Below are 13116 nucleotides of genomic sequence, written 5' to 3'. Positions count from 1 at the left end.
TTGAGAAATTGGAAGTTCGTGCGTTAGCGTTTTCCCTCTCGTCCTCGGCCGTCCTTGGTTCGGACAGGACACGGCCGAGAATCGGCTTTGTCCTTTGCTTCCTTGCGCTCGCGCGCATCGCGTCGTGCGGAGGGAAGTGGCCTGAGCCGAGGCGAGGCCGGAATGGTCATGTTCCTTTTAGGTGGGGTGGGAGAGAGCATGATTGGATGAAAAGTGGGCAAAGAAATTTGATTTGGGAAGGGGGCAGTTAGGGATGCCTTTTGATTTTTCTTTGATTGGATAGTTGGTACAATCCCGGTCTCCAAGAGAGGAAAAGCCATATGGCGCTACGCAATGCTGCAGCGCCACCTAATTCTTTTACTGTGTGCCGAGATGTAGGCATGAGTTGTGTTAAAAGATAAAGTCATGTATCGAAGAATTAGTGTAGAATGAATGTGACTCGAGCTTAAAAATCTTGATAGATACGGGTTCTCTCTTTAGGAATGACTCGATGTATGCCGCGCGCCTCCGACCGACCAAAAGCAAAGTCATAAATACTGGTGCAATCTCACCAAACCCGAAAAGACGTGCATTTACCAAGGAATTGCTCTTGTCAGCAAAAAGAAAAGATACACCGACACTACGGGAGGGATATCTTCATACGTATGTCGCATAGTTGCCACTAAGTATTCGGACCTATCCCTTCGTACATGTAATTTTCTTTGAAATTGCATGCTGACCGCACTTAGTTGCACTTTCGGATGAGTAAATTATTCTCCGATCCGAATAAATTCCAGCAAACGGCGATTGCGGGCACCGACTGAGATCGAAAGATTGCATGGGCCAGTCTGGAATTCCACCATTGTCGCTTGTGTGGCCCGAGAGAAGCTCCTTCGACTCAAGTCACGTCGTCACGGGTTGCTTGCGTGACGAGGAAGATGACTTGCTGGTGAAGAATCGATGGAGCGTGCGGCGGGTACTTGCCCCCTTTTCGAGAGTACAAGTTTCGGATTTGAATCCGGTCTCCTCTTTATCCCCTTGCAACGATTCGCAAAAGCAAGTAGATTGATTTTCGCGTGGATTTGATAGGTGTTATTGATTGGCATGTGTTTTAGAGAAAGGACCGGCGGAGATATACACGTATATGCTAATTTCTCGTGTTTTATGTTCATACTGACACCTGGGGCATCAATTCCAATATGGGTAGGTTTCGCCGTGCTAATTGCTAACTTTGGTTCTCAATTTTTTTCAATCGAGAATCGACCGAGCTTCCTTTTACTTTTTATTAATCAAACGTGACATGCACGCATTTACAATGGTACGTCAAACATATTTAATTTTAACAAATATTTTCTTTAAAAACAAAAAACAAAAAATTACTCATAATTTGAGGTAAATCGGGTCGGTTCAATGTTCTACTATTGAAATGGCCTTGCGTGTTCTACATTCCCAGGTAAAGTAAACCGGTTCAGGACATGTGACCGGATCGGTCCCGTTGTGAACCAATCTTAAACTGTTCAGATAATGGTCATTTTGGTTTCTTGCCCCTATCCGGTACTCATAGATTCTATTCCTCCCGTGTTCTTGTATTCTTCATAAATAAAGAAAAGTATCTATTGCAATGTGCGTCAGAAATCAACATCCTCGTGACAGCCGCACATGCAATTGCGCTAGAAATCAAACTTCCCATCTGATCCGTAGGTCCGCCCCATGGCGTCTCCGTTTTCCACGATGCCTTGAAAACACTGCAACTCGTTTTCATATTATTTTTAACGACCGCAAAGTTCGCCGGAATTAGCATGAACAAACTCTGGTGACATGGCGCAACGGGAGCCACTCGTGGCGCCAGCAGCCCGTGGACTGCGGCCGACACATGGCCCCGGATGGAGGCCGCACCCGCATTGTCCGTTCATCTTGCTTTAATTTTTTTTTTGGGGTTATCTGTTCATCTCGCTTGACTTTGGCCGTTGTTCGTTGAGGGCTACTTCCTCAGTTATTGGTCTTGCTTTTCTTGGTCGTGGGGCCCAACCGAACGTATATTTTATTTAGTTTCCTGCATTTTTCTTTCTGATCCTCTCTCTCCATTTTTCCCTTGAAACACTAATATAAATAATCTCTAAACTTAAACCAAATAAGTAATGTGATTGGCAAACTTTTAATTTGATAGATGTTCAGACTAATTTTCTAGACAATCTGAGAAATCAAATATTATATTTCCATTAATTTAAGTTCATAGAAAATATTGCATTTTCATATAATTCATGAATTAGTTTGAATTTGAGGATCACATTAAATATATTAATAATTTAGGAATGACACTATATATCGAGTTAAGATTCATTAACTACACTGAACAAATTAAATATTTAGATATCGTATTGCATATTTAGCAAAAGTTTGAAGATGATTTACGTTGTGAGTAATGATGTGGTCACAAAACCTGTCCATAAGATTCCAAGACCCAAGTGTGATCTCTTTTTTGCTTTATTGCTCTGCTAATAGTCGGACTAAGCCAAGCCGAAACATTCTCGTGATTCAAGGCCTGATCATACGGCGCGGTACCAGATAACAGATTTTTTTTAGGCAAACGATCTTCATGAAATGACTTTTTGTCCGTGGTAATGGGCCTCCCGCTGCTTTAAATTTGTAGGTGCCAAGCGATTAAAGCCGCTCGTGATAAAGCCATGATTAAATTCTTATCTTAAAATCAAGAGATTTAGTGGAGATCGACCGAATTTTCGCATGTTCCTCTGTAACGTCACGGCCCAAGATTCTCGCCGTACGGGTCCATCGGGACCGTCGATTCTGGATTGGAAGGGGGACGAGAGCCGTCGGTTCGGGATCCCCGCCTTTTCACGCGAAGCAACCTCGGGACAGCGGCCACGTGGTGGGCCCCCCCGTCGAAGGTGGGGGGGGACCCAAGGGGGAGGCCACGTTAGATGGGCCCAATGGGCTTTTTCCCCGATGGGCCTGTGCCGGGGGAGAGACTAGCGACGTGAAAGCTACCCGGCACCACCCCCGCTCATCCCCACGAAAAGTGGCGCTCGGCTGCCCCGCCACGTGGCCGTCCCTCGGCAGGCCAGCCAGGCCGTGCCCTCCAGCACATGCCGGGGTCGCAATCGCAATCCCGTCCAAAATCTGGAGGACCTGTTTGCGATTTTCATTAGCCAATAATGATGGGTCTCGGATTCTCCTTTATTCGCTCCCCCTGATTTTTCTCGCTTTGTTTTTTTTTTTTTTTTTTTTTTGGGGTGGGTTTTACTAGGAGCCAAAATCAACCCGTAATTAGCTAGATTCAGCTTTTTGATTAGATGTCCACCGACAATTATTAATTGGGTGAGGCGGAATTGCACATCGGTCGTTAGAATAACAATTTTTTATAGCCCTCTTTTTGTCCCATTGAGATCTAGGAGGGTGAAAGAATTTAGGGATTAAATCGGGTCGAGCAAAAGGTGGGAATGAAGGTGAATGGACGCTCGACAGATGGAAAAGTTACAGCATAGTTATGTTACTTTCGCATAAAATCAAATCGGGGTCCTTGCTTTACAATTCGGACATCTCGGATGAAATTGCTTGGGCTATGTCAAGATGCGCATATGAGTTATGTTGAATAAAACTCATATTAGATAATTGATGTGGTTAATATTCCTAATTTGCTTGTAACGCATTGGCTTTAATTTTTGAGTGAATGTAGATTTAAGTAGATATGTTAATAAAGTGAGACTTCTATTCTATTTTTGAGATCTCCTTAGGTGAATGGATCAAACTTTTATTATGCACTCTTAATATGCCAAAGGTATGTTTGGAGACTAAGTCAGTCATTTTGGGATATTATTTGAAATAAAATCTACTTTGATATCTCTTTTCAAGAAACGCCCCTCTTTTTTTTTTTTTGGTAAGGATTGATATGGTTAATATTCCTAATTTACTCATAACTCATTGGCTCGAACTTCTGAGTAAATGCGGGTCCAATTAGATATATTGATAAAGTGAGACAAAATCACCCCTTTTTCCTTTAAAATTTTTTCATTTCTTTTATGTTTTCCAAGTTGAGATTTATTGCTTCAAGATTCATAAATATATGTCGCAAGCAACAAAAACAAGACATATATGAAATTTCAAGAATCAACGTAAAACCACTTTCAAAGATTCGGTAATGCTCTTTTAATGTTATGTCGGTTGAATACATTATTTATGTCGATGAAGCCTACAACATTGAGTAACAAACATTAGAGTCAATGGAAGCTAAAATTACGATGAGTAACTTTAACGTGATATTGACGGTTTTTACACATGGCGATTCGTTGTAAATAAATGCATTTCATAGCTTGTCGGCAATTCTCGTTTAGAAACTTACTCGAAATTGCGAATCGAGCTATTCAACATCATCATTCCTCCCCGCGAGACAAAAAGGGGAAGGACCAAATGAGCATTGATGATTGTACCGTGCAGCAGCAGGACTTTCGATGATCAGGCTCAGGGCATCGGCAGGTGGATAGATATGATGATTTTGATTCTGTTTCCCTGCCATAATTGGGGAATGGCTTTTGTGTCTATGAAGTCAATGCAACATAATGATGATTGGTTGAGCCATTGAGACCCTGTTAGAGGGGAGTTTGCAATAATTTTAATAATAAGCGTCTCGAGAATAATTGTTAAGTACTTGATTCGAAAAAAAGTTTGTCATTTTTAACGTATTATCTTTCTCGTAATGTATGATTAATGCACTGGAAATTGATATATTTTCTTATTAAATAAAGTTTGGGTGTGTGTTGCGAGCACTCGTTAACAAGATTCGACAAACAAATATATCGAGGGGTCGTTAGCTTGATGTTGCCAAGGCCAAGAGAGCTGTCGGGCACTTTGATTCTCAATTATTATGTCTAACTTCTGATTATGACTTGATGACATCTTAACAGCTTTTGCGATAAGCTTTTTTTAACTATTAATGACCTCTTATGGGGTTGCTTATCATTGTAAGATTGCCTGACTTTATTACCGGTGCTTGCTGCTTTCACAATTCATCGCATGACTAATCTTAATTTATAATTTGTGGACTGACTATTTTTTTCTTTGCATTCTGGCCTTCGTTTCTACAATTAATGTTTGGATAAAATACTCCTTATTGATTAGACTAGGAATGAAAATTCAATTGAAAGCCGAGCTAAAAAAACACCTAATCACATTACTTTATTTTTCCTCCTGTCTTTCAAAAATAAGAAAAGACAAGACGGTCGCAAAGCAATTAGACAAAATTAATAAAAATTATCAAGGTTGAATGAATAAGAAGTCTTAATGTAAACGATTTGGACATACATGGCGCGCGTGTTAAAATTTCGACTTCTTTATTTATCTGTTTTTTTTGTTCTCCTAGGAATAGTTTGGAACAAAAACCCGTTTGGTAACGCAATTTGATTTTTCTATTTCTTGAACAAATTTATATTCTATAAATGGATTTGAAGAAAAATCAGAAGTTATAATTTTTAACTTTTCAATTTATGAAATAGAAATTGAGAAATCAATTTATTGCTAGAAATCAATTTTTGTTACAGAAATTTTGTCATACACACACCCATAATAAGCAAAAAGACAATTATGTCAAGTGCATTTATGCATTGAAAATGAAAATATTTTCCAACGAAATGTTCCATCTGTTTTATGAAAATTGAATAATTTGAAATGATTTATTAATGAAATATATTCTTATTATCGATAATAATTTATGTTTAAATATTTTTATAGACATGAAAATATTTTTGTTCATTCATTTTGCAAGTGATATAAGTGATTATTTTTAAATAAATATTTTTAAAATTGTTCATTTTCTGTGAAACAAATAGAGTATCCTTAGTCAAATAACACTTAACAAAATCATAAGAAAAACCCGGGTCGGAGCAGTCGGACTAGGATCAGGATTCAGTCCAGTCGGGCTACTGGGCTACCGGGCCCGCCCATCATCTCAACTCGATCGGGGACCACGAAAGGCCCAAAATTCCAGGCCCATTATGTATAGTCTGGGCGGGAATTCCTTCGGGTCAAGCGGGCCCCTTTTGAAGCCCAGAAGACGGAACGCCGGCATTGATTTGGGCCATTTCGAGGCCCATTCTTAAGGCCCACTCTTCTACCTAGATCTTTCCACAACGCCCGAAGGCCCAGACAGTCTAGCTCGCTACGGTCAATGACTGTTATATATTTCTCCGGCTCCGGTTGAAATTTGACGTTCGTCGGGAGGAAACGCGAGCCGGCGGCGATCGGAATCGGAGTTCCCGATGGAAATCCCCGGCGTAAGAGTCTTGTGCCCGAAGCTCGTCCTCAGGAGGGACGAGCCGTGCCTCCAGTGGCTGATCGGATCCCCGTTCTTCGCCGATCCCGTCGCGATCTTCTCGACCTTCCGGTGCCTCCACTCCAGGTCGCCGGGGGACGCGCTCGCCTTGGATTACGCCAAGGAATCGGGTAATTTCTCGCGTCCAAGTTTTTTTTCGTCGGAATCGCGAATGAGCGAGGGGGGCAGTGGATTTGTATTCTGCAGATTGCAGCACGAGCGGGTCGAGTCTGTTTTCGCATGGAATCAGTAGAAAATACTGGCGTAAGAATTTTCGATGCATGTTTTTGGAGTTAATAATGACTCTGGCATTCAGAAGACGAGGGAAATGGCGAGTGGAGTCTTGAATTAGACGTTATGTTCATGCTCGAATTTTCCATCATGGCAGATGGGTACAACGGAAGGAATTCTAAAGAGAGCGATTCATTGTCTTGTTCCTGGGTAATTATTTTTAGTTAAGTACACTTTCTGCGATGGAGCTGGAATTGGTTCTCTTAGGGCGCGTTCCTTTTGCGGAAAATTAGTGACTCGGAAAATATTTTCCGGAAACTAATTGATTATATCGCTTACAGAATGAATGAATGCAAATTTTTTTTATCGTCCACGGAAATAATTAGGCATAGATCATTATTGATGATGAAAATATTTTCGATTGAATAATTTTTCTGAACAGTATAAACAATCATTTTTTTCGAAAAATATTTTCCAAATCACTTATTTTTCACGAAATGAATGCACCCTTAGATTTAGTCGCATTTCTCTTGGCAATTTAAAATATGTGCATGCCATGTTGTGGTTTTTATTCAACTGCCGACCTTGTTTGGATGGAGCAGAAGATCTCCAGGTATTGCTTATGAAGGGGTTCTGTGTAATTGGAGCACTAGTTGTTCAAAGAGACGGCAATGCGGAGCAAATGGCTGGTCACGCTGTCGATGCTGCTCAAAGGATGCAAAAGCTTCTAGGGGTGGATGGTTTTGGAGGAAAGTCGGAAAAGCACTGGACAATTGGTGCTGTTGGTGATATTGATTCTGGTGATGTTCACTTCTTTTCCTCGAGCGGTGAAAGTCCGAAGAGCCTCGAGGCCGTCACATCTGTTATATATGACAGTGATCCTGAGAAGTATGTTTGGGAGAAAGGATGCCTCCTTCGCTGCAAGTTACCTATAAAGTTGCCATTTTATTTTCCTGAGAACAAGAAGTCTGGTAAGTTTATCTGCATCTTGTGCTGACGTGTCTTCGCTGATCTTTATAGATTGATATAGCCGATTGATTGCAGTTTGAGCCTATTCTTCAGCTTGAGTGCCCTGATAACGGTTTTGAAACATTTCTGAACCTTATATAACCGACAGGCTGAGATTGGAAGTTTTGTTGGTTGTTTTTTGTTAGTGCAAAAAGTGAAATGTTGGTAATTGACTAAGTGTTCATGGCTAATGTTCATGACTACTTAATGCTTACTAGGGAAGTTAGAGTGTTAGCTTTAGAGGAAGTTAGAAATGAACTTTTGAGATTTAAGCATGTGCATTTTATCCCTGTTGACTGGAGTTTGGGAACATGCAAAATCTATACTCCTAGGATGTGGACAATGATTCCTTGTCATTTCTAGTGCTAAAAAATTAAGTGTAAAGTGTTCATGTATATGCATGCTTATTGGGAGAAAGTTTCTTGGTAAAGATTAATTCAAACTTACTTTATCCGTACACGTTATTAGGTGCTGATAGTCCTTTCTGAAAAATCGTGAAGTTGTGTACACAAATATAGTGACAACTGACTGCAGCTATGGGGTAGAGGTGAATTGGCTAGGATCTAGGTAAGAGAAAGGCATAAAAGATGGTTTTTGATATGATACAAGCTGACTTATGTATCATTGGACAAGCTTATTGACAAAAGTTTGGTGCTTTAAGATGCAGGCAAGGATATATTTATACACATTATAAATATTAAAGGTAGGCATGGCAATGGGAACATTTTTTTGATGTTCTTATTTTTAGGATATGGTGTATCCTTATGCAAGTCTTCTTATGTTGCATCTGCTACAATGTGTATATAATGGTCATATCTTTTTGAACAGGATGATGAACTTTAGAGGCGTCTTTTCTATTTTCTGCATTTAATCCATTTTGTGTAACTTTTTTTTTTTGGGAATCCAGATGCTGTGGAGCTGTATTTGTCGACTGTGGGGGCAGCGGCAGAAAAATTTAAAGATCCGGAAGTCACATTTATGGTGGAGACTTTAAATAAAGCAAATGCAGAAGCGCCTCAACCAGTCATCTTTCATGCTGGGGACTTAGATGTTGATGCAGATATCTCGAATGTCAAGCTTTCTAGTCAAGTGGCGGAAGATAGAGATATAAAGTCATTACCGTGTTCACATTTTTGCTTGGAAAGTAATCCTGGAACAAAGTCATTCTCAGCTGAGGTAATCTCTACTAGATATTTAGTGTGTTAGTTTTGCTTGGTCTTTTTGGTTGGTTTCTAAAAAGCTTATCTGCTTAGAATGCAGACATTATTGAAGTCACTTTTCTGCTTAATGGATCGAGAAAGTCTGGGGAAACCGCTGCTCCTGTGGCAGTGTACTTTCCAGGTATTTATGTTGTGTAATTTATGTGGCATGACTGATATGGGCCCTGATGTATAGCTACTAGTTTATTTCTGCCTAAGTAAGAATCTTAACTGCAGATCTTGTTTCCATAACATGACCAGTTCCATTGATTTCTGTTCTTAAGTTTTTGTTGATGATTTTTTTGGGCCAGAGATTTGTTGATGATTTATTTTTTCTTTTCAGTGCTTGAGGAAACAAGACTTTCTGTTCTTCAGTTCAAGTTGGACGTGCTTTGTTATGCTCCAAAAGATCTTCCCCTAGTCAGCGCAATTTCAAAGTTACTGATCCCAGGTGTTGTTGACCAGCTAACTGCAATGAAGAATGCATATGTACCTAATCTTTTAAAGGATCATCCCCGGGTAAAATCTCTCTCTCTCTCTCTCTCATATGCACACCATAGAATATATAGAAGCCTGAACATGTGCTCAAATAAGCCTGAACATGCACACATTGTACTTGTAATTACTATGTATTTTCAATGTACAACTTCTAGCTAAGAAAGAAATTGAGAAAAGCTTTTCATAAACATGAGACAATTTCGGTATCAGCAAATCCCAAGACATCTTTGCCATAAAAATGATATGCTAAAATAGTCAAGTACATTGATTAGTGGCGATATTAAGTTGAGCACGTAGCACTTACAAATAACTTAAGAAATATTTGCATGCACTAATTGGTCTAAAATTATGCACTTTAATTATCGGCCCCTGAGATGATCTTGCTTAAGAATGGACATTATACTTGAAGCCTGTTTGCTTGTTTCTTTCATTTGTTCATTTTCATTTCAATTTATTCAGCGTTTGATCTTGCTGCTTACAGTTACATCCATATCATTTCAATCCTCTGGGAATGTTGCACCCAATTACAGTTATTTATGATCTCAGTTATGGAGAGACTGAAATGAGCCAAGGTAATTTTTTGTTTTTGGCTTATAGGTGAAAAGTATTCTTGTGATGCAAAATCCATTGTTGAATATATCTTAGTTTTGGGTCTCATCGCCCAATATCTTTTTTGATCAATATAAAGAAGTTTGTTCTCTGCTTTTACTCCCCCAGTTTTAAGTTCTTATGATCGAAGAGGCTGAATGAAGAATTAGTCTTGTTATGCTTTCATAGATGGTATAATCACACACATGGCTTGGAAATTGCCAATATGGTTATATAGCAGCGACAGTGGTGGTTTGGCAAGAACTAACGAGATTTTGTACTTTACAGTTGAAGTAAGAAGATCTCTCCATATGAGACTTGGATTACCGACTGATCGACCGCTTCTACGAATTTCAAATTCTCTATACTTTACGGTTGATGGTGTAAAAAGCAAAGAAAGGCAAAGGGGTAATAATCTTCTAGTTCAAACTACACTGCATTCTCTTTGTTCACACATTAAAATATTGTGTATAACTGCGGGGCAACAATTTTTGGTTATATCAGGGCCTTCTTTGCTTAAAGATGTGCATATCGGCATTCCAAGCAGTGGTGGTGAGATGTTGATTAAGTTGTCTTTCTATTGCTTCTTTTCTCTTGGGCCTTTAATTCAAACGAAATGCTGAATCTTTCTCCCTGTTTATAGTTTCTGGTGGAGTTACCTCTCTTGTTCAAGGTTCATATGAGTACTATCATTACCTTCAAGATGGTTTTGATGACTCGGTAATGCTATTTCTTCCTTTATGTGTTTCTGTTTTGCCTTTTTCTATAAAACCATGCTGTTACTTTGAAGAACTTTTGGTTCACCTTTGTGTAGCTTTTCTGTTTCTGTGTTTCCAAAAATGAAAGAGAGGAGTGCTCAATGGTCATGTTCCTGGCTTCAAACTTTTACTTTGTGAATCCAACTTAATGAAATGACAATTCAGATCCGTCCATGTCCACATGGGCACCCCAGTTTGACATTTTTCTCTTCTTTCCTCACGAGTTCATGAATTTATGCATGTCATTCATAATAGGGCTGGGGATGTGCTTACCGCTCTCTGCAAACCATCATTTCTTGGTTCAGACTCCAATACTACACATCCATTGACGTCCCTTCTCACAGGTATGGATATCTTAGCAGTCTTGGTCCTTGTTTAGATTTTGGTGCACTAGCTTAGACACAGTTCTCTTTGTAATCAGTCTAAATGATTGCAAGATTTTCTTTTGTCCTCTGCTTCTGACTGTGAACTTAGTCATGTGATATTGGCTTTTAATGCCCTTCTTTGAATTTCCTTTGTCTTTCCCCTCTCCTGCGGCCTAGGCAATTGTTGTGGGAACTCTTCTTCTGAGTACAAATATGTCTATTGGATGAGTTTCTATGATTACCCCAGGAGAAACGATTTTGTGGGCTCCTTGGGTTTCTATTGCTTGTCCTTACTGTCTCAGATTTTTGGCTTCAGCCAATATAATGATCGATTTTCTTTGTCCTGCAGGGAAATACAGCAGTCACTGGTGGAAATTGGAGATAAGGAGCCTGCTTTCATTGGTTCTCGTGAGTGGATTGGTGCCATCGAATTGAGCTTTGTTTTGGATAAGCTCCTTGGTGTAAGTATCCCCACATGACAATCTTTTTTTATATACATCTGCCAAGTTTTTGTAAGGAGTACTTAGTTAAAGGTGGTGGAGATTCATATGCTTTCCCTATTGATTCCTTACTGTCTGTTTAAGGTTGTGAAACTCAATGGTAAATTTACAGTGTACTCGTTGAAAGCAATGCAACGCAATATTTTTTTCTCCTTGGGGAAGAGAGAAAGAAAAAGGGAAAGGAAGAAGTGGATCTTTTTTTTTTTTTTTTGGTTTTGTTTTTTGGGGGTGGGTTGGGGTTTATCCATTTAACTCTTCTTGTTGTGTCTATGGTTGGGAGTATGCCTTACATAAAACTAGATGTGATTATCTTGAGCAGGTTAGTTGCAAAGTGATTAATGTGAGATCCGGAGCTGAGCTACCTGAGAAGTGTCGAGAACTGGCCTTGCATTTTGAGACTCAAGGAACACCGATCATGATTGGTTAGTGAAATGCATCTGTCACAATCTTTTTTCCTAAAAGTACTTTCGCATCTTTGGCAGTCAAAAGTAATTTACAATTTCATTTCTCTTGTTCAGGAAAAAAAAAATTTTGTAAAAGAATTTTTGAGTTGAGTATTTCAATGTGGAAACAGATTAATAAAAGAACGGAATAAATAATTCTGTTCAATAATTAATTGGAAAAATATCTTGCCTTATCCGTAGTGCTTTTAGGGGGGAAAACATGTGATCGACACATTGTTAAGAGTGGATTATACGAGCTAATGGTTATGGTCAGAATGACCCTGGTTCATCTAAGCTTTTAATATTGGCAAAATATGTGGGGGATGATGAACCCGAAATGTACTTCACAGGCTGATACTGCAGACAATGACCATCGGTGTGTGGGAGTTTCCAAGCAGGTCATGATCGATGCATATGATGTAACACTACTGCTTCATCCTAAGTTTGTACTGCTTTGTGTGCACAGGTGGTGGGGTTCTTGCATACACTCTTCTAGGGATCGACTACAATGAAGCCAGTGGAGACTGCGCTTTTCTCATACTCGATCCTCACTACACAGGGAGCGATGATCATAAGAAGATTGTGAATGGTGGATGGTGTAGCTGGAAAAAAGCCGTAGATAGCAAGGGCAAGAGCTTCTTCTTGCATGATAAGTTCTATAATCTTCTGTTGCCTCAGAGGCCCAACATGGTCTAAATTGAATCTGTTTTTGGGGCGAAGTTGAAGACGCAGCAATTTTGCAAATTAGGAGGAAACTCTAGGACATCATTTCTGAGAACACCTTCAAACTCTCCGCGAATGCGGAGTAAGAGGGTAGAGATTACGACGACATTCCCATGTCCTGTATAAATTCCTGGTTTACTTGTTGCTGTGGTGTTTGTTTACTCTCGTATAGATACTTTGGCAAATTTGTTGCTTAAATAACGTGTTTACAATTCCTGATCGATAATCTTCAATAGGTTGGTTAGTTTTTGATTGGCGATGGTAATTTTTCAAATTTGTAAATCATGACATGTCAGTAAACGTGACTTTCTGAAGAACAAACTTTCTGAAAGTGTCAGTGAATAATGAACTCCCGGGCTCGCCTGCTCCTGAATGCAATGTAGATGGGCGGCCTCTTTTCTTGCAGGCCATTGCTTGCTTTTAGAACTCTCAGTCTTGCAACTATTCTTCGCTCGAGAATGTGAAAACGAATGTCTTGATAACGGTGGCAATTGTTTCCTCA

The 13116-nt window shown here is 39.6% G+C and overlaps 1 protein-coding gene across 1 annotated transcript; it reads left to right on the top strand.

The window, feature by feature from the left end:
- Positions 1-6177: 6177 nt before the first annotated feature.
- LOC104417271 (probable Ufm1-specific protease) lies at positions 6178-12983 on the top strand. Its single transcript, XM_010028581.3, has 13 exons — positions 6178-6432; positions 7135-7503; positions 8448-8716; positions 8794-8881; positions 9083-9258; positions 9719-9809; positions 10114-10233; positions 10330-10377; positions 10469-10545; positions 10839-10927; positions 11298-11409; positions 11768-11870; positions 12358-12983. The coding sequence occupies exons 1-13, from the start codon at positions 6249-6251 to the stop codon at positions 12585-12587; spliced, it is 1956 nt and encodes a 651-aa protein (XP_010026883.2). The 5' UTR covers positions 6178-6248; the 3' UTR covers positions 12588-12983.
- The last annotated feature ends 133 nt before the right edge of the window (positions 12984-13116 follow it).

Source organism: Eucalyptus grandis, chromosome 2 (assembly GCF_016545825.1).
Source record: "Eucalyptus grandis isolate ANBG69807.140 chromosome 2, ASM1654582v1, whole genome shotgun sequence".
In the NCBI taxonomy this organism is placed as follows: Eukaryota; Viridiplantae; Streptophyta; class Magnoliopsida; order Myrtales; family Myrtaceae; genus Eucalyptus; species Eucalyptus grandis.
This window is presented reverse-complemented; position numbering and strand designations above follow the sequence as displayed.

What these genes read in the sequence shown, in the direction of transcription:
- LOC104417271 (XM_010028581.3), top strand. Translation starts at nt 6,249, where the DNA reads ATGGAAATCCCCGGCGTAAGAGTCTTGTGCCCGAAGCTCGTCCTCAGG. An exon ending in AGAGACTGAAATGAGCCAAG is followed by an intron (nt 9,810 to 10,113) that starts GTAATTTTTTGT and finishes TGTACTTTACAG; the next exon opens with TTGAAGTAAGAAGATCTCTC. An exon ending in AAGATGGTTTTGATGACTCG is followed by an intron (nt 10,546 to 10,838) that starts GTAATGCTATTT and finishes CATTCATAATAG; the next exon opens with GGCTGGGGATGTGCTTACCG.